The sequence below is a fragment of the Stenella coeruleoalba genome (assembly GCF_951394435.1).
Source record: "Stenella coeruleoalba genome assembly, chromosome: 3".
Classification (NCBI taxonomy): Eukaryota; Metazoa; Chordata; class Mammalia; order Artiodactyla; family Delphinidae; genus Stenella; species Stenella coeruleoalba.
In genome coordinates, this window is record NC_137148.1 from 168,489,787 (window position 1) to 168,517,372 (window position 27,586).

Consider the following 27,586-nt stretch of genomic DNA (forward strand, 5'->3'; position numbering starts at 1 on the left):
GTGTACTAATTCCTGGAACCTGTGAATGTGTCACCTTACATAGAAAATGGGCTTTAACCCACGCACCTATGGTCAATTAATCTACGACAAAGGAGGCAAGAATATACAATGGAGAAAAGAGAGAGTCTCTTCAGTAAGTGGTGCTGGGAAAACTGAACAGCTACATGTAAAAGAATGAAATTAGAACATTCCCTAACACCACACACAAAAATAAACTCACGATGGATTAAAGACCTAAATGTAAGACTGGATACTATAAAATTCCTAGAGGAAAGCATAGGGAGGACACTCTATGACATAAATAGCAGCAATGTCTTTTTGGACCACTCTCCTAGGATAATGGAAATAAAAATTAAAATGAGGAAATGGGACCTAATTAAACTTAAAAGCTTTTGCACAGTAAAGGGAACCATAAACAAAATGAAAAGACAACCTACAGACTGGGAGAACATACTTGCAAACGATGCAACCGACAAGGGATTAATCTCCAAAATATACAAACAACTCATACAGCTCAATATCCACAAACAACCTAATCATAGAAAAGGGGCTTTGCAGATATGATCTTGAGATGGGAGATGATCCTGGATTACCCAGGGGGGGCCCAATGCTGTCACGAGATCCTTACACGATGGCAGCAGGAAGGTCAGAGTCAGAGAGGGAGATGGGGTAATGGAGGCAGAGGTCAGAGTGATGCAGGATGAGAAAGATTCAGCCAGCCATTGCTGGCTTTGAAGGTGGAGGAAGGGGCCACAAGCCAAGAAATGCAAGTGGCCTCTTGAAGTTGGAAAAGGCCAGGAAACAGGTTCTCCCTCAGAGCCTCCAGAAAGGAACTCAGCCCAGCTGACCTTGGTTTCAGCCCAGTGGAACCCATTTCAGACTTCTGACCTCCAGACTTGTAAGATAATAAATGTGTGTTGGTTTAAGCCACCAGGTTTATGGTAATCAGTTACAGAAACAGTGGGGAACTCATGAAGGAGCCAAAGCTTGGAAAAGCCAGGTCTCTTCCTCTCAAATCTAGGAATTGGAAGAAATGGGAATTCGAGCCAGGTGGTCTGACTCCAGGCCTGTGTCCTTCACTGCCTCACCATGCTGAAAATATCTTCCCTGGTGTTATGGATTGAACTGTGGCCCCCTCCCTTCCGAATTCGCATGTTGAAGTTCTAATCCCCATGCAGTGAACTGAAGGTTTGTGTCCCCCCACAATCCAGTTCATACACTGAAACTGTAACCCCTAATGTGATGGTATCAGATGGGGCCTTTGGGAGGGAATTAGGTCATGACAGTGGAGCCCTCATGAATGGGATTAGTGCCCTTATAAGAGAGATCCCAGAGAGCTCTCCTGTCCTCTTTCCACCAAGTCAGCAGTCTGTAACCCAGAAAAGGGCCTTCTCCAGAACGCTTATCTTGGACTTCTGGCCTGCAGAAGTGCAAGAAATAAATTTCCGTTGTTTCTATTACTTTACAGTAAGAAGGAACAAGGTACTGATCCATGTTGCAATATGGAGGAACTTCAACAAGTTGCTAAGTGATAGAAGCCAGATATAAAAGATTGTATTTTATATGATTCTGCTTATATGAAATACCCCCGCAAAAGACAAATTTGTAGAGGAAAGCAGGGTAGGTGGCAGGTGTGGCAGGGTTGGGGGAGAGAGAAGCGGCGGCAATGAGCTTGAGGGAATTTGGGGGGGTGATGAAAATGTTCTAAAACTTGATTGCAGTGACGGTTGTACAACTCTAGACTTTTTTTTTTTTTGGCTGCGTTGGGTCTTCGTTGTGGCATGTGGGATTTTTCATTGAGGCGCACGGGCTCTTCACTGCGGTGCGCGGGCTTCTCTCTAGTTGTGGCATGTGGGGCTTCTCTCTCTAGTTGTGGAATGGGCTTAGTTGCCCCGCGGCATGTGGGATCTTAGTTCCCCGACCAGGGATCGAACCCTCATCCCCTACACTGGAAGGCGGATTCTTTACCACTGGACCACCAGGGAAGTTCCTATGGTACTTTGTTATAGCAGCTTGAATGGACTAAACACCCCCAGTAACTCAGAATGTGAGTGCTTTTAGAGAAAGGACATTTAAAGAGGCAATTCAGTTAAAATGAGGTCAGTGGGGTGGGCCCTAATTCAAGTGACTGGTGTCCCTATAAGAAGAGATCAGGACACAGACACACTCAGAGGGGGACCATGTGAGGACACAGGGAGAAGACAGCCATCTACAAGCCAAGGAGAGAAGGTTCAGAAGGAACCAACCTTGCTGACACCTTGGTCTCTGACTTCTAATTCTCCAAAACTGTGAGAGATGTCTGTTGTTTAAGTCCATCAGTCTGGGGTACTTTGTTATGGCAGCCTCAGCAAAGCCACATACCTGGGGACTCTGGGAAGCTGCACCTCATCTCTGGCCTAACCTGAGCCCCCCAGAAGAGTAGCACCCCCCAAAGCCACAGAGGCACCAGAATTAGGATGCTAGACCCATCCCAGCTGGTTCAAATCACGAGCTATTTCGAGGTGAGGAGGGGACTTCAGAGGACCATCTAGAGTCAGGACACACATGGGCCACAGGCTGTTCTTGACTGTCTCATCCTCTCTGGACAACTTCACCCATCCATACGGCACCAGTCTCCACCGCTGTCCTGACACCTCCAGACATGTTCCCGGCACAAATCTCTCTTCAGTTCCCATCCCAAATGTCCAGAGCCCCTGCTGTCTCCCCTGGATTGTTCCTCTGGCTCCCCAAACTCAACATGCTCAAAGCAGAGCCCAGCATCAGTGTCCCCTTCTCCTGGTCCTTTCCCCTCACCCTCATCTCAGTCAAGATGCCCTTCCCTGTGGAAGAAGGAACCCCCTATACTGCTGGTGGGAATGTGAATTGGTGCACCCACCATGGAGAACGGTATGGAGATTCCTTAAGAAACTAAAAATAGAACTACCATATGATCCAGCAATCCCACTCTTGGCATATATCTGGAGAAAACCGTAATTCAAAAAGATACATGCACCCCAATGTTCACAGCAGCACTATTTACAATAGCCAAGACACGGAAACAACCTAAATGTCCATTGACAGATGAATGGATAAAGAAGATGTGATATATATACACAATGAAATATTACTCAGCCATAAAAAAGAATGAAATAAAGCCATTTTCAGTAACACGGATGGACCTAGAGATTATCATACTAAGTGAAGTAAGGCAGACAGAGAAAGACAAATATCATATGATATCACTTATATGTGGAATCTAAAAAAAATGATACAAATGAACTTACTTGCAAAACAGAAACAGACTCCACGGACATAGAAAAGAAATGTATGGTTACCAAAGGGGAAAGGTGGGGAGGGATAAATTAGCAGGTTAGGATTAACATATACACTGTTATATACATAATAGATAGTCAACAAGGACCTACTGTATAGCACAAGGAACTCTACTCAATATCTTGTAGTAATCTATAAGGGAAAAGAGTCTGAAAAAGAATATATGTATATACATATATGTGTGTGTGTGTGTGTGTGTGTGTGTGTATAACTGAATCACTTTGCTGTACACCTGAAAATAACACAACATTGTAAACCAACTATACTTCAATTTAAAAAAAAAAAAGGGAATTCCCTGGCGGTTCAGTGGTTAGGACTCCATGCTTTCACTGCAGGGGTCTGGGTTCGATCCCTGGTTGGGGAACTAAGATCCCACAAGCCGTGCGGTATGGCCAAAAATATATTTTTTAATTGAAAATAAATAGATGTAAATTTTTTTAAAAAGATGCCCCTCCCTGGTCACCTATGCCAAGGTCCCTTCATCCTCCTTGGGATCCCCTGTCCCGAGCTCCCACAGAGCATTAATTTCTAAGTTCTGCCAAAATTTCTTGTACACATTTCTTGGGTGTTGTCCCCTCCCCACCGTCTCTGTGTCCACTGTCCTAATTTCGGCCTTGTCATCTCTCCCTGGTCTCTGGCCCCCTGCCTCCGCCTCCTCCAATCCATCCGCTTCCAGAAACAGATCTGACCGTTCTCTCCTTTGCTTAAAAACTACTCACGTGCATTGCAGGTGGGAACATAAAGTGGTGTAGCTGCTGTGGAAAAGAGTTTAGCACTTCCTCAAAAAGTTGAACATAGAATTACCCTATGTCCAGCCAATCCACTTCTGGGTATCTACCTAAAGGATTGGAAAGCAGGGGTATTTGTACACCTGTTTTCAGAGCAGCACAATTCACAACAGCCCCAACGTGGAAGCAACCAAAACGTCCGCTGACGGGTAAATGGATAAACACGATGTGGTCCATCCGTACGATGGAATACTATGTAGCCTTTAAAAAGGAAGGAAATTCTGACACCTGCTACAACACGGAGAAACCTTGAGGACATTCTGCTCAGTGAAATAAGCCAGACACAAAAGGACAAATAATATATGATTCCACTCACGTGAGGTCCACCGACAAGTCCAATTCCTAGGGACAGAAAGTAGGGTGGTGGGGGCCGGGGGCTGGGGGAGGGGAGTAGGGAGTGAGTGTTTCATGGGGACAGAGTTTCAGTTTGGGAAGGTGAGACACTTCTGGGGATGGATGGCTGCACAATGTGAATCTGTTTGGTGCCACTGAACCGTACACTTAAAAAGGAGTAAAATGATAAATTTTATGCCATATATATACATACGTATGTGTGTGGGCTCACAGGCGAAGTTGGGGATGGCCACTCCCAGTGGGGAAAGCTCACCCCGAGGCTGGGAGCACAGGTCATGGTGACAAGCTCAAGGTCGTTTCTGGCCCCAGCCCTGGCCATCCTGAGCATGGAAGGTGGGGCGAGGTGCCCCCTGAACCCAAAGATGACATACGGCTGCTTCCGAGAGGGGCAGGTTTATTGGTGGGACTGATCAAGGGTCATCAGTGCAGTGCTGGCCCTCCCCCGGGGGACAAGCCAGTCCAGTGTGTGGATCCTGGGGGCTGGGGGTCAAGGGGGACCCCGGGAGGTCACAGGCATAGCAGCAGGCAGAGGGGCAGTGAGCCGCCTCCAGAGGGCCCACCCCTAGTCCAGCCCAAGGGGGGACCCCTCTCGAGGTCCTCAGGCATCCGCAGATCTGGGGGCGTCCTGCGGCAGACAGCTCCGGTGCCGGAGGATCGGCTTCCCCTCCTCCTGCAGGGATAGGGGCGACCCCGCACGTGACACACAGCCCGGGACACCGGCGCAGTCATCCGGGTCTCCCCACCTTGTGGGGGGCCCGAACCGCCCACTCTCACCATCTCGGAGGCAGTGCTGGGGCTCGCGCCCTCTGGAGAGCCCCCTTCGTCCCGCGAGCAGTCTGGCCCCACGTCCTCCTCGTACTCAGTCAGGCAGTCCGACTCCTCCCCTGGAATGGCAGTGGGTGAAGTTCAGGGCGCTTGGGCTGGGCTGACCTCTCCAGCCACCAGTACACCGACCCCGGGCTCCTGGGGATGCCCTCAGCCCCCTCACCATCTGCGCAGCCGTCGGAAACAGAAACGTAGCTCGTGGGGGGCTCGATCCTGGACACGATCTCCGCCAAGTCAGTGAAGCCGGAGCTGGGGAAGGCAAGCACCTGCGGAGAGGCGTGGGTGAGGCTCTCGGGGTCGTCTAAGGTTTGGGGGAGACCCAGAGGGGACTGGGGATGTGTCATCAGAGTGGCCCCGCCGGAGGAGGAGGGCGCAGGCTTACATCTGCACGGCGGCTCTCATTAAGGTCTGCAGACCGTCGGTCCGTGAGCATCTTTTCAATGATGTCGCCCCGGGTCCAGCCCCCAAACACGGCCTTCCCGTACTGGTAGCCCACATCCTGCAGGAAACGAGGGGGGCTGGGGCCATGTCTGCAATCCCTGGGGGTGTTCTTCTCTGCCTCATCTTCTCTGCTTATCCCCACCCTGCCTGCCCCTGCCCTGGCCCCTCAAAAGCCTGATGCTCTGCCGGAGCTGGCATTTGAGACTACACTGATTTCAGAGTCGGCCACACGTAGCACACTCACCCCCATGTCCCCTATCCTGTGCCCCTGCCAGACATTACCAATCACTCTTTGCTCATGCTTTCCCACTCAGCCCCATGCAGTGTGCCAAGTACCAAATGATTCGAGATGGCGGCGTGCAGGCTTATTTCAAGGTCTGCAAATATGCGGTATACCCGTAAATATCACCATCTCCCATGCCCATAACAGACATCACTAATCCAGCATGGTATGCCTTCCCAGTGAGCCCAGAAAGGGAAGCAGACATTTTTACTCAGGGCTCTGGGCAGCAGCTACTGATCATATTCTTTTCTTTCTTTCTCTCTCTTTTTTTTTGGCCACGCCGTGCGGCATGCGGGATCTTAGTTCCCTGACCAGGGATCGAACCCATGACCCCTGCAGGGGAAGCACGGAGTCCTAACCACCGGACCACCAGGGAAGTCCCAGCTACTGATCATTTTCAGTTGGCATGGGCTATGACACATTTTTCTGGGTCAGTGGCACATTATACAGTGCTCCATCCAGTGTATCCCTGACTTGGCATCGGACGTTACTAATTTTTCGTGGTTCTCATTCCCACCTACACAGAAACGGCATTAGAAATCTCTACAGCGTGTTTCAGGCAGTGCCGCTGGCACATACTAAGAAACTTAGTTCGCACATACACACGTACATCCCCTTGCCACACTCACTGCAGACATCACTGATTGATTACCGTTCTATTCCCCATGGATCCCAAATGCAGCCCTAGAATCCTTCCCTTCATGTTGCTCTGGGCTTTCAGTATTAAAGCTCTGCCGGCCCACCACACTGGCACCAAGTGGCTCCCACCCGCTCACATAGATCTGGTCGAACTTCCCGAAGTCCATGGTCTTGAAGCAGTCGATGGGTGGGCGCAGGTACTCGCAGTACGAGCTGGACTTCACGACCTCCAGCTGCCGCACGCAGGACACATAGGCCAGGCGAGACTGGATCTCGGCCATGTCTGGAACCTTGATCTTGTCTGCCCAGGGGTTCAGCCGCTTCCACAGCAGCCACCAGCCAGAGAGGCTGTCCCCGTAGGTGCTAAGGTCCGTCTCATCCTGGCTTCCCACGTCGATGGCAATGACCGTCTTGGCACCCATGCTGCGAGCAATGTCCGCTGTGGGGCATGGGGGTCAGGGGGCTGTTCTCCACCGGGACTGAGGCAGGGAAGTTCAATGCAGCCCCGCAAACACCATCACGCACGTGGTCACGCAAAAAAAAAAAAAAAACCATGCGAACAACACGTAGGCGTGCAAAGGGTATGGCTGTAGAGGCCAATGATGTGGAGGAGGGGACGGGTGTTGGAGCTTTTAGGTCTGGGGAACCAGGGCCAGAGGAATGGAGAAGATGGAGGCAGAGGGATAAAGTCACTGGGGAAAGAGACCCAAGGTCAGACACATGGGGGAGAGAGATATGGAAGGAGAGTAACACGGAGACAGATTATAGTAAGGACACCAGGAGGCAGAGATGAAGGGATCAGAGTCATGCAAACAGACGGAGGATCAGAGACGCAGCGAGATGCGGGAATAAAGACATCGGGAGACAGAGCCGCGGGGAGAGAAATGCAGGGGACCAGAGACAGCAACAGAGATTCGTGGGAGAGAGAGATATCAGGGGCCAGAGATATGGAAGGAGAGCGAATCCGGGCGGAAAGAGGGATCTTGAGACTGAGACAAGGGACACAGAGCAAAGAGCCGGATCAAGGAGATTCAGGCAGCGGGACGGATGGGGTGAAGGATGGGGTGATGGCGCGCTGAGGAGGGTGCTGTAGCTGTGGGTCTGGGTGCCCCACTGAGGGCCCCTGAGTGGGTCTGGGGGTGCCTGGGGGGACATGGACAGGGTCCTGTAGCCAGGTCCAGTCCCCAAAGACACCTAAGTCTCCAGAAGACTTCGCCCGTGGTAAGCTTGTCTGTGTCTCTGTGTGTGCTGTACACACCCCTATCAGGTATGTGCATGTCCCGTCTGTATGTTTGTGAACACACCCACCTCTGGGTGTGCTATACCTCTGCACACACACCCAGGACTGTTTGTATTCCTTTCCCGTGTCCCTAGATCAATGTCTAAGTATGTTTCTTTGTGCGTCCAAGTGTGTCCGTCCACCTGTGAGTTTGTACACACTTGCTCACGCGCATGAGGTTGTGTGAGTGCAAGTATCTGTACAGAACGCCTATGCAGGAGTTGGCAAGCTGTCTGTAAAAGGTCAGAGAAAAAATAATCTCGGCTTTGCAGGCCATATGGTCTCTGTTGCAACTACTCAACTGGGCTGCACAGACATAGCCACAGACAAAGGATAAACGATTAGGTGTGGCTGTGTGCCAATAAAACTTTATTTACAAAATCAGGCAGGGGGCCAGGTTTGGCTTGTGGGGTGCAGTGTGCGGATCCCTGATCTATGGGACCTCAAGCGCCTGTGGAGCCAGTGTAGGTGTCTACTTGTGTTTGCACACCACTGGGTGTGTGGAATTTTAAGTTGCAACCCCCCTGCCTCTCATCTGCATGCTTCAAGTGAGTGGGTGTGAAAGAAAGCTCGTCGTGGAGCTGCCCCACCCCCCTGCGTGTGCCCACGCTTGCCCTGTGTGTGTGCGTGTCAAATACAGCACATGGGCGCATCCTTCACCTGCACACACACGTGCCTGCTACGAGCCTGCCCGCGTGTCTGTGCACGGGGACAAGCAGATGGCTACTTGCCTGGTAGGTTGTTGATGTAGCCGCCGTCCATGAGGAGGTGCCCATCCTTGGGGTCACACAGTGGCGGCAGGTACCCCGAGAGTGTCATGCTGGCGCGCACGTATCGCCACAGGGAGCCTGCCCGGCGGGACACACAGACACAGACACGCGCTGGCACGCTCAGACACACCTGGAGGCCCGGCCAGCCCGGTGGGCTCGCTGACCCGGCACATTGTTGACACAGCACCCGTCCACCAGCAGGTGCCCGTCCCTGGGGTCGCAAGGCGGGGGCAGGGAGGGGCAGTAGGAGGCAGTGGCCCAGATGTAGCGCCATACGCGGCCTGTGGGGACTGGTGTGAGGGGGTGAGGCGCCCAACTGGTCTCTCGGCCTCCTGCCCGCGAGGACAGACATACCTGGGGCCTCTGGGGCATCAGTGGGTGACGATTGGTGCTCAGCACTCAGGCCAGGAGGGATGGTCACTCATGTTAACAATGTCCCAGATGCTCGGCTGCCCCTCCCCCGCACCCATTCCCCACATGGCTACGGTGGTTTTGGTGGGGCTGGCTGGGGTACCCACCATCTTTGTGGACACGCATGGCTGAGGCGGTGATGTCCGTGGTCACGTTGAAGTACGGCAGCCACAGGTCCTACAGGGACAGGGACTGCGGTCCAGGAGGAGTGGGGACTCCTGTGGGGAGGGGCAGGGGAGGGGCAGGCATGGGGGAAGAGTGCACCTCGATCTGCTTGTCCTGGAAGACACGGTGGATGCTGCGGTTGAAGGCCGACCCCGTGAACATGGAGGTGACGGGGTAGGTGAGGTCCAGCACGGGCTCCAGAACTGAAGTCATGCTCTAGGGGGCAATGGGCCAGCGGGGGGTCAAACAGGAGTCACTTGGGGGTCACTGACTAGGCAGTCCCTAAGGGGCCTGACTTCTCCAGCTGGGAGCTGGAGACTAGGGTCACTAGCCAGAAAGTCACGGGGTGGGGGCGGTCATCCAAGGTCCTGGAGGTATCTCTATAAAGGATCCAGGTGGGGTTCACAGATTAAGACGGGGAGGGGCAGGAGAAACCCAGAAGCCTGTCTAGGGTGAGGTTTCAGGGTGCTCCTGGGGTGGGGGGACCCCTCCCCGCAACACACACCTTGGCCCACTCCCGGGCCCGCTGCTTAGTGCGGCTGGCGCTCCGCTCCTCGGCGTACAGGGCCCCGATGAAGGAGCCGATGGACGTGCCGCCCACCAGGTCGACAGGGACCCCCGCCTCCTCTAATGCCTTCAGCACTCCGATGTGTGAGCAGCCTCTGCAAGGTGGAGACCCAGTGACCCTCTGGAGATCCCCTAAGCCCCACCCCCAGGAATCTTATCCCTTCTCCCTCACCTGCTAGGAAGGTGGTGCCGGCCCGCCCCTATGGGATCGCGCCCAGGGAATCAGCTCTACCCCTCAGGGCCCCTGGCCCCGCCCCTGTCAGCGCTGACTCCGCCCCTCACCTGGCCCCGCCCCCGCCCAGCACCAAGGCGATGGTGTTGCCTGTGAGCACCCGCGCCAGGCGGGAGAAGTCGCTGTGCCGGTCAGCGCGCTTCGAGAAAACCTTCTCGTAGAGCTCGTGCTGGTGTGAAAGGAGAGAGACGCGGCCCATGAGGATGCGGGTGTAGGAAGCGGCGTCTGGACCTCCAAGGCACTGCCCTGGCCCCGCTGGTCTCTAGGCCGCGCCCCTCCAGTAGCCACGCCCCTGAAAGGTCCTGAGAGCCGACCAGTCCCCTGCAGGGCCCCTCACCAGCTTGGCGGGGCTGCGGCGCGAGAAGAGGCGGCGCGGACAGCGCAGATGCAGGTGCCCCGAGCACCAGCTGCGCATGTTGAGCCACTCCACTGTGCGCGTGGGACCCGGGCCCTCCTCGCGGTGCAGCAGGACCAGCTGCTTGAGGGCGCGCACCGCCGTGTTCTCCAGCATCTGCTCCAGCTTGTGGGGGTGGTGGGGGGAGAAGGGGGAAGCACGGAAGTCACTCTCACCCGTGGTTTCCTCCCTGCCCCTCCCACACCTGGCCCCGTAGTTCCTGGTCGCCTAGCCCCACCGGTGAGGGTGCACGTGGCCCGGCGCAGGCACCGGAGGGCAGGGGGCGGGATCCCAGGGATGGGGTCACTGTGAATGGTCTCCAGACCTGGCCAAGCGTGGGCTCCTGGTCGCCAAGGCCCACGATGAGGATGCAGTCGGCCTGGCGCAGGCAGCGCACGGTCCAGGGCGTCAGCGATGCGTCCGTCTGGTAGAGCACGATGCGGTGCGTGTCCTCCTGCTGGGCCAGCCACCCTGACAGCCGGAATTCTTGGATGCTAGGATGGGGGCGGGGGAGCGTCATCCTGGGGCTGGTCAGGGGTCCCTGCCCTCAGGGACCATGTAGCTCCATTGCTCTGGGGAGGGGGACCTGGACATCCAAGCCCCACAGGCCTGCATCCTCCAGGGGCGGATTCACTACACTGTCTCCCCAGTGACCAGAGGAATGGGGGCGCAAGCTCCTTGTTTCACAGCCTAGACCTCAAATGAGATCTGAAAGAATCCTATGCTTTGAGCTTATCCCTCGCGCCCCACCCTAACCTCCTGCACCCCCAACACACACCTGTCCAGTGCAGAGGCCCCCAGGCGTGCCCGGATGATGTCACTGTTGAGAAGAAGTGTGGGGCCTGGGGATGGGTGAGGAAGGGTGTTTAGGAACCCAGGTCAACGGACCTGGAGGACCCTCCTATAAGACAATACCACCCACTCCGCTCCCACAGCCCTGTTCCAGCCCCCCAGCCCCACCTCTGGCCCACCCAGGCGTCTCCATTCATTGGCCAATGCCCCCACCCACATGCGCCTTGCCCCATGCAGACGGAAAGCCTGCCCTTGCCCACGACTGACCAATGGCTTGCAAAGCATGCTGCAGCTCCAGCATGAAGGCCACCATGGGCACCTCGGCACACACGGGCAGCACTGCCACCGTTGCCAGGTTGCTGGCTGGGTTGGTGAGCTCCGAGTGAGGGGGAACACCTAGGCCCGAACCTGCTGAGACCCCAAAGGATGGTATTTGCTGTGCAGTCCTGTGTCTGGAAAGGTCAGCTCGCCTCTGCCTTCTCAGAAATCCCTGTTCCCTGTTCCTCAGCTGAGGCTTAGTGATGCCGTAGTGAAGGTCATGGCCTCAATCCTAGCTTCACAGCCTCAACCACTGTTCTTGATAAGACCTGCCTATCTGACCTTCAGTTTTGGCCCAATCTCCTCAGTGGCATCCATTACACAACTGTATAACCATTTCTGTTTTCCACTCCACCTGTGTGGACTGATCTGTGCCCCTACCCCATTCTGGCCTTGGGGCCTCTGTCCACTAAAGGGACTTGAACACAAAACTAGACGGAAATAAATATATTTTTGACGCACTGATTGCTTCTCAGCTTCTCTACTTACACTTTAGACCAAACCATCAACCCCCATCTCTTGACCGGACTTCTCCCAGCCTCCTCTCCTCCAGTTTTCCTATAACAGTCTGAACAAGTTCAAATGCCTTTCGACGGCTTCTAGTCCCTGCATGACTTGCCCCCCTCCCCCTCACTCACTTTCCTCCTTGAAGTGTTTCAACACCGCCAAACCCTGTGTGCAGAGCCTTCAGAGTTCTGTCAGCGTCTGGCCCCATCTCATTTATCACGTCTCAGCTCACTGATCTCAGAAAAGCCTCCCTCCCGCCTCTAGTTATACCCCATCAAGACCCTATTTTGTTTTCTTCACAATACATTATCCGACATTGTAGTCTTTCTTTGTATCTTAAAAACTGTATCTTGCTTCTGAAGCTGTAAACCCTTCTAGGGGCTTTGTCTGTCTTGTGCATTCTCCAGGTTCCCAGAGGTCTGAGATTTTAAAGTCCCTGCCCCCATTATCTGCCCCAGAATCACACCAAGGGCGGTCCTGGCAGCCGGGTGGGAGAGAACATGTATTTGTGTACTTGGTGCGAGACTGGGGGAAAAGTCTATCGGGGAAGACCCTGGGCATAGGGGCAGTTCTTGGCCACGGCCCACTCCCACCCCTACCCTCAGGATCCAGGTGTCAGGGCTGATGGGGCAGAAGCCCCCGGGGGGAAAAGGAGAGTAGAGGTTGCCAGGCTGGTCCAGGGTCAGGTCACCATAACATAGAACCTCAGGTCCATATTTCTGCACATCTCGAATCTGACTCAATTTCCCAGCGTATCCTAGCTGACGGAAACCACATCTCCCAGCATGCCCAGGGAAGGGAACCACACAACCACCACCACCCCCAGCATGCACTGGGACAGGGGCCATCTCCCAGCATTCACCGGGACCAGGAACCACATCTCCCACCAGGCTGGTAACCTACGAGGCTACTTTCCAACATGCCCTGGGCCCCAAACACCACCCCATAGACTACATTTACCAGCACACTTTAGTCTAGGTTTCCCCTTCCTAGTATGTGGACTCCATCCTCCAGCCAGCCCTGACACCCTGAACCAAGCTTGCCCTAAAGACTCCTCCTGTCAGCAACACTGATACTTCAGATTCCATTAACAAGCCGGCCCTGGGTCCAGGACTCCGTTTCCCAGCATGCCCAATAACCAGCACTACAGCCCACAGCATGCACCGGAACTCGGATTCCCACTTCCCACTTGAAGCCCCGCCCAGAGCGGGTTATACGCAGGACTCCACTTCCCAGCATGCCCTGGGTTCAATGGCTCCCTCTCCTAGCTCGTTCTGGGCGTTGAACTAGATCCCTTAGCATTCCCGGGCGCTGGCCAGCTCTCACCTGGGAAGGGTCCTTGCAGCTGCTGCAAATTCCCCAGAATTTTCTGGCTCAGCAGGTGGATGAGGCGGGTGACAACCTGGGTCGTTGGAGGCCGGCGGTCCAGTGAGACTGGAGGAGCAATTCTGCACCACCTTTTCCTCCTCTACCAGGGCGCCTGGGTCCCTGTTACCTGAGTCCCACCCCATGAGCCCCGCCCTCACTTGGAGGCTTCACCTCCTTCCTAGGGCTCCACCCCCATCTAACCCCCCTCTCCACACATTAGGCCCTGCCTTCTCTGGGTACCCGCCCCCACTCCCATCTGTCCAGCCCCCGTTAGGAGAACAGCCCACAACCCAGCGAGCTGCACCTGCGGGTATCGACGTTTGATGTGGCCCAGGGTGCCCTCGGGGAGTTTGGCCAGCTCTGTGTCGCGCACCGCGTGCACCGTTGTGGCACGTGGCTGCCTGGTCAGCGCCTCCACCTAGGGGACAGCGTGCCTGACCAGGGCTGCGTGAGCCAGGAGCTTGATAGGTAAGGGAGAGGACGACCGTGGGTGCAGAGAGGAGGCCCTACCGAGTCCCCCCCACCCCGCCCCAACCCCTAGATGGGGGTAGAGAGAACCAAGCCTTACTACCCATCTCGGGGCTCTGAGGAAAGGGAGAGGACAGGAGGACAGGGATCCACACCGGCGGGGGTCCCCTCTTCTGATGTAGAGAGGTCTGGAGACTGATTCAGATCAGACTCGCCACCCTGATGAGGTTGCCCCCATGGCCCCACCCCATGGAAAGGAGCTGGGGAAAGTGGATTGCACGAGGTCATAGGTTGGGGAGGGAGCGTTCTCTACCCCCAACAGGTTACCTGGGATGTTGGGCGTGGGGGGAAACTGGACTGGGAGAGGTTAGAAGTCAGTGGGTGGGGCCGAGCTCACCACTCCTATGAGATCCCCGCGGCCGTACTCGCCCACCAACTCCTTCTTGCCATTGCCACGCTGGATGACACTTCGCAGCCGCCCATTGAGCACGATGTAGGTGCAGTCGGAGCGGTCGCCCTGCCTGGGGTGGGGGTGGGAGGGGCGGGTCAGACAGGGTAGGGGTCCTCGTAGGCAGGGCCTGAGGGGAGAGGTGGGGGCAGGGCCTGCACCTGTACAGTGCGCGTCCCGCCTCTACCGCTGTCCAGTCGATGGCGAAGTCCATCTGGCGCACGAAGGGCGACATCCTCGCGGCCACGGTCTGCGCGGCGCTCAGCACTACACTGGGCTGTGCACGCATGATCCTGTAGGCGAAGGGCAGGGGTGCATGGGCCGGGGGCGCCCTAGAACAGCCCTTAGGGAGTAGAGAGGGTGGGGGATGGCCTGGAGGCGGGACAAGAAGGGCTCAAATCTTCCCTGGAAAACTGTTGGCTGTTCAGAGGGATGGCCTCGTGCAGGGCAGAACAGAGTTGGTCGGGGCTGCCTAAGCGTCACCCCCACCCCAATATCGGGCCCAGTCATACTCATAGAAGTCAGACTTGGAGATCCGCAGGAAGGTGCAATCACGCTGGGCTCGCAGCGTGAAGATGAGGGGCTCGCCGGTAAGCACGGCCAGCTGTCCCACCAGCTCCCCGGGCTGCACCACGAACAGGCACACGTCTTCGGCCTTGTCGATCATGCGCTGGTAGACGTGCAGGCAGCCCCAGAGCACGAAGTGCAGGCTCACATCCTGTAGGGCGAGGGCCAGGAGATGGGCACAGGGGCACCACCTCACCCACAGCTCAGGTCAGTGCACTCCAGAGGAAAGGTTAAGGAAGGAAAAGTTGGAGGGAGTGAAGGCTTTCCATAGCACTGAGCTGAGCAGCATATGTTATCTATATTCCCACTCAGCACCAGGGCAGACATTGCTAATGGATCACCCAACTCAACCCAGATTAAGGCCCATGAATTCTTTTCAACACAGCCAGCAAGAGCCGACGAAGACTGGCTACACAGGAGCATGGCTGAGCTTAGAGCCTCTTTGCTTGTGCTGGGCAACTGCATAGCTACATGGAAAAGAATAAAGTTGGATTCTCACCTTATGCCGTATTAAAATGGATCAAAGATATGAATCTGAGAGCTTAAACTATAAAACTCTTAGAAGATGGGACTTCCCTGGTGGCGCAGTGGTTAAAAATCCGCCTGCCAATGCAGGGGACAGGGGTTCGAGCCCTGGTCCGGTAAGATCCCACATGCCGCTGAGCAACAAAGCCCGTGCGCCACAACTACTGAGCCCGCGTGCCACAACTACTGAAGCCTGCACGCCTAGAGCCTGTGCTCCGCAACAAGAGAAGCCACCACAATGAGAAGCCGGCGCACCATAACGAAGAGTAGCCCCCGCTCTCCACAACTAGAGAAAGCCCATGCGCAGCAACAAAGACCCAACACAGCCAAATACATACATAAAACTCTTAGAAGAAAATACAGGGGTCAATCATGGTCACACTGAATTTGGCAACAGAATCTTGGATATGATACTAAAAGCCCAAGCAACAAAATGAAAAATAGATAAACTGGATTTCGACAAAATTAAAAACTTTTGAGTTTCAAAGGGCACTATCAAGGAAGTGAAAGGACAACACACCGTGTGGGAGAAAATATTTGCCAATCATATATCTGCTAAGGGTCTGGTATCCAGAATATGTAAAGAATTCTTACTACTCCGTACTAAAAAGACAACTCAATTAAAAAATGGGTAAGGGCTTCCCTGGTGGCACAGTGGTTAAGAATCCACCTGCCAATGCAGGGGACACGGGTTCGAGCCCTGGTCCGGGAAGATCCCACATGCCGCGGAGCTACTAAGCCCGTGCGCCACAACTACTGAGCCTGCGCTCTAGAGCCCGCGAGCCCCACTACTGAGCCCGCGTGCTACAGCTACTGAAGCCCGCGCCTAGAGCCAATGCTCCACAACAAGAGAAGCCACTGCAATGAGAAGCCCGCGCACTGCAATGAAGAGTAGTCCCCGCTCTCTGCAACTAGAGAAAGCCTGCGTGCAGCAAGGAAGACCCACTGCAGCCAAAAAATAAATAATTTTTTTAAAAAAATGGACAAAGGCTCTGAATAGACATTTCTCCAAAGAAGATTTTTGAATGGCCAGTAAGCTTAACATCATGAATCATTAGGGAAATGCAAATCAAAACCACAGTGAGATGCCACTTCACACCCACTAGGATGGCTTGAATCAAAAAGTGTTAGAGAGGATGTAAGAAACTGGAATCCTTACACACTGCTGGTGGGACTGTAAAATGATACAGCCACTGGGAAACAATGTGGCAAAAATTTAAAAAGTCCTCAAAGAATTAAAAATAGAGTTGCCGGGACTTCTCTGGTGGCACAGTGATTGAGAATCCACCTGCCAATGCAGGGGACACAGGTTCGATCCCTGGTCTGGGAAGATCCCATATGGCACGGAGCAACTAAGCCCGTGTGCCACAACTACTGAGTCTGTGCTCCAGAGCCCGCGAGCCACAGCTACTGAGCCCACACGCCACAACGAATGAAGCCCGTGTGCCTAGAGCCCGTGCTCCGCAACAAGAGAAGCCACCGCAATGAGAAGCCCGCGCACCGCAACGAAGAGTAGCCCCCGCTCACCGGAACTAGAGAAAGCCTGCACGCAGCAACGAAGACCCAACGCAGCCAAAAAAAAAAAAAAGAAAAAAAATAGAGTTGCCATATGACCCAGCAACTCAACTCCTAGGTATCTACCCAACAGAAATGAAAACGTGTCCACAAAGACATCTGCACATAAACGTTCATAGCCGCATTATGCCTACTAGCCAAAAGGTAGAAATAACTCAATGTCCATCAACTGATGAATTAAGAAGCAAAATGTGGTCCGTTCGTACAATGGAACAGTAGTCAGCCCTAATAGAATGAGGCACTGACACACGCCACAACGTGCATGAACCTTGAAAACAGCATACTAAGTGAAAGAAGCCCAGACACAAGGGGCCACATATTGTATGATTCCATTTATATGAAATGTCCAGAACGGGCAAATCTATAGAAACGTAAGATGAGTAGTTGCTTAGGACTGGGGCTGTTTAGGAGGTAGGAGACTGATGGCTTAAGGGTATGGTGTTTCTTTTTAAGGTGATGCTCTGAAAATGCACAGTGGTGATGGTGGCACAGCTATGTGAATATACTAAAAACCAGTGAATTGTACTCTTTAAGTGGGTGAATTGTATAATGCATGAATTACGTCTCTAAAACTATCACCCCGCAAAAAAAAAAAATCCCCTTTGGGAAGTTCCCTGGTGATCTAGAGGTTAGGATTCGCCACTTTCACTGCTGGAGCCCGGAGCCTGGCTTCAGTCCCTGGTCAGGGAACTGAGATCCTGCAAGCCGTGCAGTGCATTAAAAAAAAAAAAAAAAAAAAAAAAAATCCCCTTTGCTCCCGGTTCCCTTGTTCCACTCCATCGCTGTTGACTTCCTTTTGTTTCCTACAGGTGGAATAGCTCTACCACAGGACATTTGCACAAACTGTCCCCTCTGCATAGAATGCTCTTTCCTTCCCCTTGCACCTAGTTAATTCGTCCTCATCCTCCCTCCTCTGGTGGTCACTTCCACAGAGACACTGCCCTGACTAAACCAGATGTTGTGGAGCTGAGAACATCTCCTTTGTAGCACTAAGCACATATGATGTAGTAACAATTTGTGTAATCCTTTGACTGTACTGTCTGTCAGAACTGTGAGCTTCCCAAAGGCAGGGGGCCCCACTGGTGTTTCTTGCCTCTGCAACAACCCTGGGACACAGCAAACGCCCCTCTCTCCTCTGGTTAGCCTGCCCAGCTGGACACCTCTCTGTCCCACCCTTTCAAATAAGGAACTGAAACTGCCCAGAGACAGAAAGATTCCTTCGTCATTCATTACACAAACCTGTCTGACACCCCACAACGCCCCAGATGAGTGCCAAAACACTGCAAGGATCCCTGGGAGAGGCCCAGGCCCAGGAGACATACACACATGCTGGAACCTTCCAAGATAGAATTCCCAGACTGGGTTTGGGATATAAATGGGAGTGACTAATAGTAGGCTGCCATTTGTCCTCAGACTGGGAAGCATGTTGTTTTTCACTGCAGGACTTCTCAGAGCCTTGAATATGCTAATAATGCTCACTGGGAGCTGCCATGAAGGGGTAAAATAACCTGTGTTTCTCCAACATGTTGCACACAGACCCCCTGTGATATGGCCGTTCCATGAAATACGCTTTGGGAAATGTTTGTGGAAAGCGGGGTTTCTCAACCTTGGCAACACTGACATTTTGGACTGGATAATTCTGTCGTAGGGGGACTGGCCCATGCAGTCTTGCATCCCTGGTCTCTAACCCGCTAGATGACAGTAGCACCCTCCCAAGTCAATCAAAAATGTCTTGACGTTGCCAAACGTCGTTGACAATGACGTTGAAAACTATTGGTGTAAAGTTTCAGAGGGGGGCACAGCAGACCAGCTTTGTCCCTAACAAAGTCCTGAAGACCCCGAGGAGCCTGGTGTGTTAGCAGGCTGGGCTGGGGCTGGGGCTGGGGCCGGGCTGGGTTGAGCCCAGCAGAGGCTCCCAGATAAGCAGGGGCCCGGGGCCCCTGCAAGGGCCATGGTGTGACCACACTTCCTCAGCCAGTCCCCCAAGTACCTCAAACAGCTGGCATAAGCTGCAGAAAGGAGCCCACCCTGCAATGAGCAGCTCAACGTGGCCACTCAGTCAACTGATCATGTGATGTAACAACCACCCTTAAATCAACCATACTCCAATAAAAATTAAAAACAACCACCACCACCCAGCCAGCTAATAGCTGGGCCACCCCCAGCCCCTCCCCCAAGCCCAGGGCTCCTCCCTTGAGCCTGGGGCGGTGCTGCGGTCTCAACGCCTAAGTCATGTCACCCCTACTGTCACCCCCACCCCATCCCCCGACTGGGAGCTGCTGCTCCAACCCTCCCCTGGCCTGTCACCCTTGCAAACCCTAGTAGCTGCGAACTGAGTATTTCCTGTTTCATCCCCACAACACTTCTAGCAGATAGTTACGACACTCATTCCGCAGGCGAGGAAGATGACAAGTTTCTAGATGATTCACCCAAGGTCACACAGGGAGTCAGGGCAGAGTCCGGGTTTCACCTTTGGCTTCCTCCCTAACCCTCCTCCTCTGTGCTCCTGGCCTGTGACGTCACAACGGGTCTCAGTTTCCCCGCCTGGAGAATGGACGGATAAGTGGGATGCAGTTTCCCACACCTGTGTGTCACCAGGAGGCACTGAAATCCAGCTCGTGGGGCTACTTCCCAGCCTCCAGGTCCAGATTCTGACCTGCACCCGTTTACTGAGTGCCCCCATCCTAGCAGGGACCCAGGAATGAGAAGCAGACAGAGCATCAGAGTATGTTGTAGAGTTGAAAGGTCAGAAAATGGAAGTCGCAGGAAATGCCAGGACAGGGAAGAGAAATCTAGGGGTGGAGGTCCTAGTATAAAAGGTTCAGGGGTTAGAGGAGAGAGGTCAATATGTCCAGAGGACATGGGGAGGGAGGGCTGTGAGTCAGAGTCATAGGGTCCAAAGGTCAGGGGCTGGAAATCATATACTGGGAGGTCTACATCTAAGGTGAAAAGGCAAGGACCAGAGATCAGAGAGAGAGGTCTTGGGTCAGGGCTGCACGATCAGAGTTCAGGGCTCAGCCTCACCTGGTCCCCCTGGCGGGCAATGATGGTGCCGGCTTTGGTGTGGTGCAGCAAGACTCGGCTGTTCAAAAGGGAGGGGTCCTGGGGAGGAAGGAAAGGGGCTTGAGACTGGCCCAGCCAGGCCTCCCACCCCCAACCTGGTCCCCCAGACACCCTCAGCTGCCCACCTCAATCCGCATCAGCTTGGCCAGCTCTCGCTTTGCCGCCTCAAAGATGCTGCTTGTCTGGCGGCCCTGGTAGGGCCCGAAGGGGCACCCGCCAGTGGCCGACTCATCCTCACAGTAGCTGTATTCACAGGCGCCGGCTGGCTGCTCCCGGGGCTCCTGAGTAGGGGTCTGTGTGGGGCAAGGCCTGTGATCTCCCTGCTCCCACCCGACCTTCCTCCTCGGGGGACTCCACCTGTGGCCAGACCAGGGTCCCAGGAGGGGACTGGGGTGGGGTGGGGGAAGAGGGCAGGGCCTTACCCGAGCCAGGGCTGCCTGGGGCCCCCAAGAGGCCTCTTCCTGCAGGGACACGGAGATCCGGCCCCGCTCATATGCCATGTCGAAGTCCGAGCGAGGGCCGCCCTGCAAGCCTGCAGTGGGCAGGGGGCAATAAATGCAATAAAGATGAGAGTGACCATAGCTGGAGTCTAAGCAAGCACTACCTATGTACCCGAGGCCACAGCTACACAGACATGACTAATCGATCACTGCTCTGGCCCTTGCAACCCTTCTCACCACAGCTGGGAGGGCACCATCTCAACGACTACCCACAACAAAAAGACATGAGTAAGTGCTGCGGATATTCCCATTTCACGGATGAGAAAAATCAAGACTGGCAGGCCTGCATCCAACCCAGAAATTCGATGGCCTCCCCCCACTCCACTTGGTGCCCCAAACCTGAGATGTCCACTGGCATCGAGATGCAGCGACTCAGCAAGGGCGCCGAGGGGGCTTCCAGGGATGTGGGCTTCACTGGGTCCCCTAGGGGAGACGCGTGTTCAGGCTCCTGCCCCTCAGAGCGCCCAGGACTGGGGGTGGGGAGCTGAAGGGGGCCTGGGGAGAGGTCAGCTCAGAGTCCCTGGGGACCGGGGGACTAGGAAAAATGATTCCAGTGGGCCCAGGGGACTGAGGCCAGGGGTCCTGGGGGATCCAAACAGGAGTCACACCTGGGTACCTAGCTAAGCGGGTCCCGGGGGGGCTGGGCAGCTCAGGTGGAAGTATCTGAGGAACTGAGACATGCATTGAGGGGCAGAGCCTGGGCTTCTTGGGAGTGGGCTGGGCCAGCCTACGGTTCCTGGGGGTCAGGCAGGGGTCATCTTGGGTACCTGCAGTTGCAGGCAGTGGGGCCCCGGTGGGGTCAGGCGGCCGGCCAGGCGTCTCCCTCGCCTCCTCAGAAGCAGAGGTGCTGGCTATCCGCTTGGAGCCACGCACAGGGCTGGTGCGGGCTGGGAGGCCCGGGCTGGGGAAGAGGCGCAGGGGCTGGATCTCCTGGGGGCAGAGGGGATCCTGTGGCGTGTCTGGGGAGGCACACGCCGCACACCCCTCCGGCCCCTGGTGCTCTCCACGTAACTCACGTGGCTGAAGAGCTCGTTGGTCAGACCCAGGTAGTTGTGAAGCGCCAGGAAAGTGACCCGCTGCAGCCTCACCATGATGATCTTTGGGGGCATGGCCGTCAGAGGAGGGGGCCAGGGAGAAACAGGGTCAGCCACAGGACTTGGCACTGAGGGGGTGGGGCCGTGGGTGGGGAGAGGGAGATGGAGCTAAGGCCAGGAGATCAAGGTCGGAGCAGGAAGGGGCTGGGCAGGGCCCTAGGAGCCAGGGAGAAACCGACAATCAGGTGGCAGAAACCTGGGGACACGGGGTGGAGGCAGCTTATGGGAGGAGTCAGGGAGGTCCGGCTGCTCAGGGCCGATAAGCGCAGCTTCAGTGCCTGTTGGCTGCTGGGTCCCAGCCCCCAGGAGCCTGTGATGGGTGGGGGGTTATGAAAGGAAGTGGATGGCCCGCTGACCTGCACTACCCGCACCAAGCTCTCGGGATACTTGGTGAAGACGGCTGAGAAGGCCTCGACTGGAAGCCGCAGCACCGTGGAGTCTCGGGCCGCCCGAGCGGACACAGTACGCTGGGGGTGCTGGTGACCCTGGGGGTGCCGGGGGCACAAGGAGAATCAAGGTCAGGGGCTGTGAGAGCCCCCCTTCCTGCTCCCCCCCGACCCCTCCTGATGCCACTGCCTTGAGGGACCACCGGCAACATCAGGGACGCATCAGAGATGGGGGCCCTGGGGGTGACCGTCCCCAGCCCAGCCTGGTGGGTGTGGCCTCCCACCCAGCCTCCCCAGCCCCCTCCGTACTGGTCACTCACGGTGATGACATCCAGGATGCTCAGAAGGCTGTTGACACTGTCCCCAGGAACCACTTCCTTCACCACACACTCCTTCCCATCCTGAGACACGGGGTGGGGGCGGCGGGCACTGACCAGGGCTGCCCCTGCCCTGCCAGCCCACGTCCTGCCCCCTGACCACGCCACTGGTCCTCATTCTCCCTCGGTGATCACGGACACCCGGACCCCACTGAACCTTCCGACCAGCATCACTAACCATGACCGGTGACTGTGCAGACCACCCCAGATGCCCTTGGACACCCGTTCCCAACTCCTGCCTGCACATCTCATAAGACCACCAACCCTGGGAATTCCCTGGTGGTCCGGTGGTTAGGATTTGGCGCTTTCACTGCCGTGGCCCGGGTTCAATCCCTGGTGGGGGAACTAAGATCCCACAAGCTGCGCCTCACGGCATTGCCAAAATTAAAAAAAAAAAAAAAAGCCCACCAACCCTGCTGACCAAAAGCACTGGCTGTCCCCGGTGACCACTGCACCACTACTCATCCCTGCCGCCCATCTCACTGTGGTGCCCCCCAGAGGGGGAGCCCACTCACAGGAGCCGGCAGACAGAGCTCCAGCAGCCCATCCTGCACCACGTAGATGCTGGCATCGGGCTGGCCTGGCCGGAAGACGTAGTCACCCTGGCTGAGCCGCTGGAAGACCATGTGCCGGCACAGCTCCAGGAAGAGCGGCTTCTCAAAGTGGCCCAGCACCCTGTTGGATAGGGACCGGGGAATGGAGAGATGCAGGAGGTCAGGTCAGCCCCAGCTCTGCAGCCCCCTGCCTGCACCTTGACACTGACCGGACGTTCTTGAGCATGTAGAGCACCTCGGAGGGCAGGTGGGAGTTGGCCAGGTCGCCCTCGGTCAGGTCAGCCTCCAGCACCGCAGGCGGGGGCTCCTTCCGCTGCAGCGTTGGCGCCTCTTTCTGGATGCGCAGGATCCTGGTGGGAGGAGGGGGGAGCGAGGGGGGGTGAGAAGCAGGGAGGGGACTCAGGAAGACCTGAGACCCCCCACAGAGCCCTACCCCGGGGACACCAGAGCAGGACTCAGCAAACTGTGGCCCACTGGCCAAATTAGGCCAGCCACCTCCTTTTGTAAATAAAGCTTTATTGGCACGAGCTATTAATACATTCATTCATTTACATATCGTCTGAGGCTACTTTAACGCTACAACAGCAAAGTTGAGTCGTTGCAGCAGTTGCAGCAGCGTTGCGCGCAGCCTGCAAAGCCCCAGATGCGGCCGAAAAAAGAGAAAAGTTGCTGACCCCTGAAATAAAACTCTGAGGTCACCCTTCACTAGTCAGAGGCTCCCTAGATGAACCCTCTCATTAAGCAGACCCCTGACACAGCTTCCAAGATATGGGCAGACCCCAGAAAAGCACCTCTGTTCATCACGGGACCCCACGTATTGCACGCCTCCATCATGTAGCCTCCGTCACGTAGGCAGAGCCTTGGGGTAGCTTCCATTACATCAGGAGACCCCAGATAAAGCCTCTCTGATCCTTGTAAAAATCCCTGAGATAACCCTTCCTCCCCAGTCTCAGACAACCCTCAGAGAGCCTCTCTGATGGTCACAGAGACTCTTGAGATAGCCCTGGTTCCGTGCAGAGAATCCAGATACAGCCCCTCTACTAACCGTGGACCTAGGAGAGCTCCCCCCTGGAAGTCACAGTTGCTACTGAAGACAGTCCTTCCACTACTCACAATATGCTCAAGATAGACCCTCTAGAATGAGCTTAAACTGAGTTAAACTCCACATTACAGAGAAATCCAGAAACAGCTCCTCTTCTGATCAGGAAGATCTTGGGCTAGCCCTCGCCCAGGTCACAGAGAGCTGAGATAGCTCTCTCAAGGCCATGGCAACATCAGGGTAGCTCCTCAAGGGTGTGCAGACACTGAAACCGCTCCCAGGAGGTGGACAGACCCTCAACTAATTGTGGGAGACCTAGAGATAGCCCTTCTACTCAAGTCATAGAAGGCCATGGGATAGCACACCTGTTGACCATGGACACCCCTGGAATGGCCCCTCAGTGTGAAGAAACACTTGAGACAGACCTTCAAAATAGAGTCTCTGATGTCAGGAGACCCCAGAGCCAGCTCCCAACTTGGAAAGATCCCTGAGAGAGCCTTTCTCAGAGACCCTGAGGGACCCTTTGCTGATGACATGCCCTGACATGCCCTTCCCGTGTCTCTAGTGCCAAACGATTCTTGAGATGACTCCTAGGGAACAGAACCCCCTAACACAGCCTCCGTGTAGTTTGGGGAAAATCCAAGGGAGGTGACACAGAGAGATGCTTTCTGATGCAGAGAGATTGCTGAGATAACCCCTAGGGAACAAAAGCCAGAGATAGCCCCTCCTGCAAGTCCCAGAGAGACCTGCGATAACTCCAGTGAGACTCTGAAATAAACCCTCTCGTGTGGGGAGATCCCAGATTTGACCCCTAAGGGTATGACAAGACATCCGAGGTAGTGCCTGGGGATTAAATAACTCACGGATGCCCCTGTGGCAGGGAACATCACTGAGAGAGCCTTCGGGTGATACAGACAGCCTGTCTGGTTGGGGAGAGCTCTGAAATAGTCCCACTGACATGGCAAGATTCCTAAGACAGTCCGTGGGGTTCAAAGAAGCCCGAGATACACCCTTCGGTGTGGGATGATCACTCAAAAAGCCCTGGACAGCCCCAAGTACACCTAGCACAGCCTTACTTCTTAGCAATGTTGAGCATCTTAAGTTTCTTCTTCATGCGTGGCCGGGAAGTGGTGGAGACGGAGGTGTCCACCAGCGAAGAAGTGGATTGTGATACCTGGGAGGATCAAGGATGGGGTGGGGTGGGAGGAACGCGTCAACTGCCAGTTCAGACCCTAGGGAAGAGGGGGGCAGATCCAGAGGCCCTTGATCAAGGAGGGCGGCCGGCTTACTAAGAAGGATAATTAGGGAAAGGGCAGGATCTCTGTGTGGCCAGTGGGAGCCCCAGGGGGTCCCAGACTCACCTTCCGCATAATCTTCCGGCCATAGAAAAGCACTTTATCTCTCTTCCGGAATCGATACCGCGGGCCATCCGGGGCTGGAGTTTCTAGGGGTAAGTGCGGAGAGGGGCAATCTGACCTCTACGCACACTCCGCACGGCCAGAGATGGGGACGCTGCGTGCAGGCTCCAGCAAATCCCATCTCTACTGCCTCAGGGGCCCGGACATTTCAGCTTCCCATCCCTCAGCACCCCCAGAAGGCCCTCCGGGTCCTCACTCGGCACTCGAAGCCTCCGCACCAGCAGGAGGATGAGCACGGCCGTGACCAGCACCGCGACTCCAGCCCCGATCATCACGCCCAGCACCTGCGGGACGAACGGCACTGGCTGTGCATCGCATGCCCGCTCCGCCAAGCCTTCCCCGGGGGACGTCCCGGCCTCCCACGGAGCCAAGGCCGCCCCCGAGATCGCAGTCGGCCCGGGCCTCGACTCCCCCATCTGCAAAATGGGCCAGCGCTGCTCCCTCCCCTGGGGAGCAACGCTTTCTGGAGGCTCGGCGGCCCGCAGTGCACACCGGGAAACGTAGTTCCGCCTGAACAGACGCAGACTGGTTCTCGCGAGGCCGCGATAATGCGTGCTGAGCACGTCGGGAATTGTAGTCCCCGCGGCGCCACACGAACCCCCGACCCTTACCATTCCGGTTTGCAGCGGCGCCTCCATCAGTTGTTTCAGGCTGGGCGGCAGGTCTGGTAGTTCAGACTCCTGGGGAGTAGGATGCAGGACGAACCCGGGCAAGTCATCACTCTGGGCCCGCCCCTCCCCTGCTATAAGCCCTGCCCCCTTCGTACCCACTGCCGGGGCGGCTTCTCCGCAGGCCTGTGGGCGACTGAAGGGGCGCTGCGGAGCAGAGGGGTGGGGCAAATTGACCTCGGGGCCCGAGCTAGGGAGTAAGGTGGGTCCCCGGGTCCCCACCAGGCTCCCCTTACCTACGCACCAGGCCGACCTGATGCCCCACTTATCCAGACCCACCCTGGGGCCAAAGGGCAGCCAGCCGGGCACCCACTGTTAGCAGCCAGCGAACAAGTCCCTGAAGGGGCACGGCTCTCTCCAGCAGGTGGCCCCCTCCCCAGTCTCTGAAGGATTGATCAATCCTGACCTACCGATCCCTAGGTCGCACCCCAGCACCCCCTGCGAAGACTGGATGCCCGCACCCCACGAAAACTGGGCCCGAGTCATGGGGCCGGGGAGATGACTGGCTCCCGGCCCAAGCCTGGCCCCGGGGAGACAGAGACTGGGGCACGCGGGAGTGCAGCCGGGAGCTCCTTCACAAGGGGTCGTGGTGCAATGCCGAGGTCTCAGTAGCATCCTGGGACGCTCGGAGTGGGGTGGGCTCGCAAACTGTTACTGGGTGATGCTGGAGATTTACTGTCACGTAATGGTAAAGTTATGGGGTCTCTGATGGTGCAGAGCACCACTGGGATTCCAGGAACGATGCTGGCGCCATTGCTGGGAGACGTAACCAGGGACGCTGGAATTACGGGTGGGTGGGTGGGGGCTCACTAGGAAGTTACCGAGAGATTCTGAGGACTATAGGACTATTACTGGGAAAACCGAAAGCTGGTTGGGCACGTCCCTGCAGTCGTCCGAACATGATACTGAGGAATGCTGGAATATTACTGAGACTTTTCTGGGAGGCTGAGGCTGTTTCTGGCGCCATTCGAGTATTAATGGAAATCTGGGGGAGTCACTGGGTCCTTGAGACATTACCTGTAAAATTCACGGGGGACTAGTCTCCTTCCACCCGAGGGTGCCCTGGCAACCGGTGCGAAAACACCTGCCGGAGGCTGGCGGGGTGGGGCGGATGGGAGAGTCAGAAAGTCGAGAGCTACCGGGAATCGGCGGAAGACACACCTTGGGAAAGCCGAGGGCTCGCTAACAACCCGCGAAGGGACGGGGCGAAGAAAACCCGGACTCACCCAAAGGGCCGCAGCCGTGGTCCACTCTGCGCCAACTCCGTTAGTGTTCTGCCCAGCGCCGCAGGCGCGGCCCCTTTAAGTTACTCACCTCTGGGTGCGCCACCGCCCCGCCCCCCGCCATGCTTGGAAGGTCGCGCGGAGCCAGCCACACTGAGTGTGGCGACGCTTTAAAGGGACCGGAGACCAGTTGGCGCAGGGAATACCCCTCCCGCTAGAAATGAGAGCAAGTTAAT

At 55.8% G+C, this 27,586-nt stretch overlaps 1 protein-coding gene across 8 annotated transcripts; it reads right to left on the reverse strand.

Moving 5' to 3' along the window:
- Positions 1-4,600: 4,600 nt before the first annotated feature.
- On the reverse strand, positions 4,601-27,470 carry PNPLA6 (patatin like domain 6, lysophospholipase). Of its 8 annotated transcripts, none has more exons than XM_079915872.1 (34): positions 27,354-27,470; positions 26,071-26,139; positions 25,656-25,743; positions 25,403-25,485; positions 25,118-25,215; positions 23,212-23,352; positions 22,964-23,123; positions 22,392-22,472; positions 22,042-22,170; positions 21,608-21,688; positions 21,359-21,521; positions 20,931-21,014; positions 20,514-20,623; positions 20,217-20,384; positions 20,053-20,130; positions 14,874-15,079; positions 14,523-14,654; positions 14,311-14,434; positions 13,750-13,863; positions 13,404-13,479; positions 11,520-11,663; positions 11,239-11,302; positions 10,786-10,954; positions 10,404-10,586; positions 10,117-10,235; positions 9,773-9,929; positions 9,367-9,483; positions 9,210-9,279; positions 8,653-8,769; positions 6,780-7,081; positions 5,662-5,778; positions 5,443-5,545; positions 5,229-5,338; positions 4,601-5,124 (listed from the first exon to the last, which is right to left on the reverse strand). In XM_079915872.1, the coding sequence occupies exons 2-34, from the start codon at positions 26,095-26,097 to the stop codon at positions 5,053-5,055; spliced, it is 3,987 nt and encodes a 1,328-aa protein (XP_079771998.1). In that variant the 5' UTR covers positions 26,098-26,139; positions 27,354-27,470; the 3' UTR covers positions 4,601-5,052. The 8 variants fall into 8 exon arrangements, with proteins under 8 accessions (XP_079771998.1, XP_079772000.1, XP_079771999.1 ...); XM_079915874.1 differs by having other exon boundaries at positions 11,520-11,660; positions 20,217-20,372; positions 27,354-27,418; XM_079915873.1 differs by having other exon boundaries at positions 11,520-11,660; positions 27,354-27,418.
- Between the last annotated feature and the right edge of the window lie 116 nt (positions 27,471-27,586).